The 779-nt window shown below is 65.5% G+C and overlaps 1 protein-coding gene across 1 annotated transcript in view; it reads left to right on the top strand.

Annotated features, from left to right (window-relative positions):
* Positions 1–779, top strand: part of MSL1 (male-specific lethal 1 homolog (Drosophila)) — a 2,346-nt gene that overhangs the window by 717 nt on the left and 850 nt on the right. Inside the window, exon 2 of the mRNA XM_009324270.1 lies at positions 68–556. Within this exon, the coding sequence (XP_009322545.1) occupies positions 68–556 (489 nt within the window). The remainder of the gene's footprint in view (positions 1–67; positions 557–779) is intronic.

The following is a 779-nucleotide window of genomic DNA, read 5'->3' as shown; positions in this document are numbered from 1 at the left end:
ATTCACGTCGGGAAACCTGCCTTGGACCGCCTCTGGCACAGCAGCCCTGGTTTGGGGGTGCCGGTAGGCCCCGGTGTGGGGCAAGGTTCCGCGCACCCAGCTCAGCTCCTCTTCCTCCCGCAGGAAGCCGACGTTTGGGAGCGCGGAGAGGAAGACGCCTGTTAAAAAACTGGTGTCCGAGTTCTCGAAAGTGAAGAGTAAAACTCCGAAGCACTCCCCGGGGAAGGAGGAATCGGGCGGCTCCTTGTCCGAAACTGTTTGTAAACGAGAACTGCGGAGCCAAGAGACTCCAGAAAAACCCAGGTCGCTCCTGGAGACCCCGCTCCGAGCCTCGGCCCCGCCGAAGGGCCCCGGCGCCCACCCCAAGGAGAAGGGCTTCTTCAGCAGCGAGACAGACGACCTGCCCTATCTCTCAACCACGGAAATGTACTTGTGCCGCTGGCACCAGCCGCCCCCGTTGCCGCTGCCGTTGCGGGAGCCCTCCCCAAAGAAGGAGGAGACTGTAGCAAGTAAGAGATGGAGAGCCCGCCGTGGCGCAGGCAGCAGCGTGCCAGGCGTTGGGGCAGAGCCGGCGGCCAGAGAGGGGTTTACCCGCCTTGGGGCCGGCACGGCGGATGGGGAACGGGGCTCGGCACCCTCGCCCCGAAGCCGGCAAAGGGCAGATCCCAGACGCGGTGGGAGAGGGGCAGCCCGTTGTGCCGCGCTGCTGGCTCTTCTTGCAGTGTCCGGTAGCAGCCCTGCTGCTGGTGATGGGCTCTCCCGAACCGCGTCTCCGGCTC

The sequence above is a fragment of the Pygoscelis adeliae genome, unplaced genomic scaffold (assembly GCF_000699105.1).
Source record: "Pygoscelis adeliae isolate BGI_AS28 unplaced genomic scaffold, ASM69910v1 Scaffold835, whole genome shotgun sequence".
NCBI lineage: Eukaryota > Metazoa > Chordata > Aves > Sphenisciformes > Spheniscidae > Pygoscelis > Pygoscelis adeliae.
The sequence above is the reverse complement of the archived record's forward strand: the minus strand, read 5'-3'. Positions and strand labels throughout refer to the sequence as shown.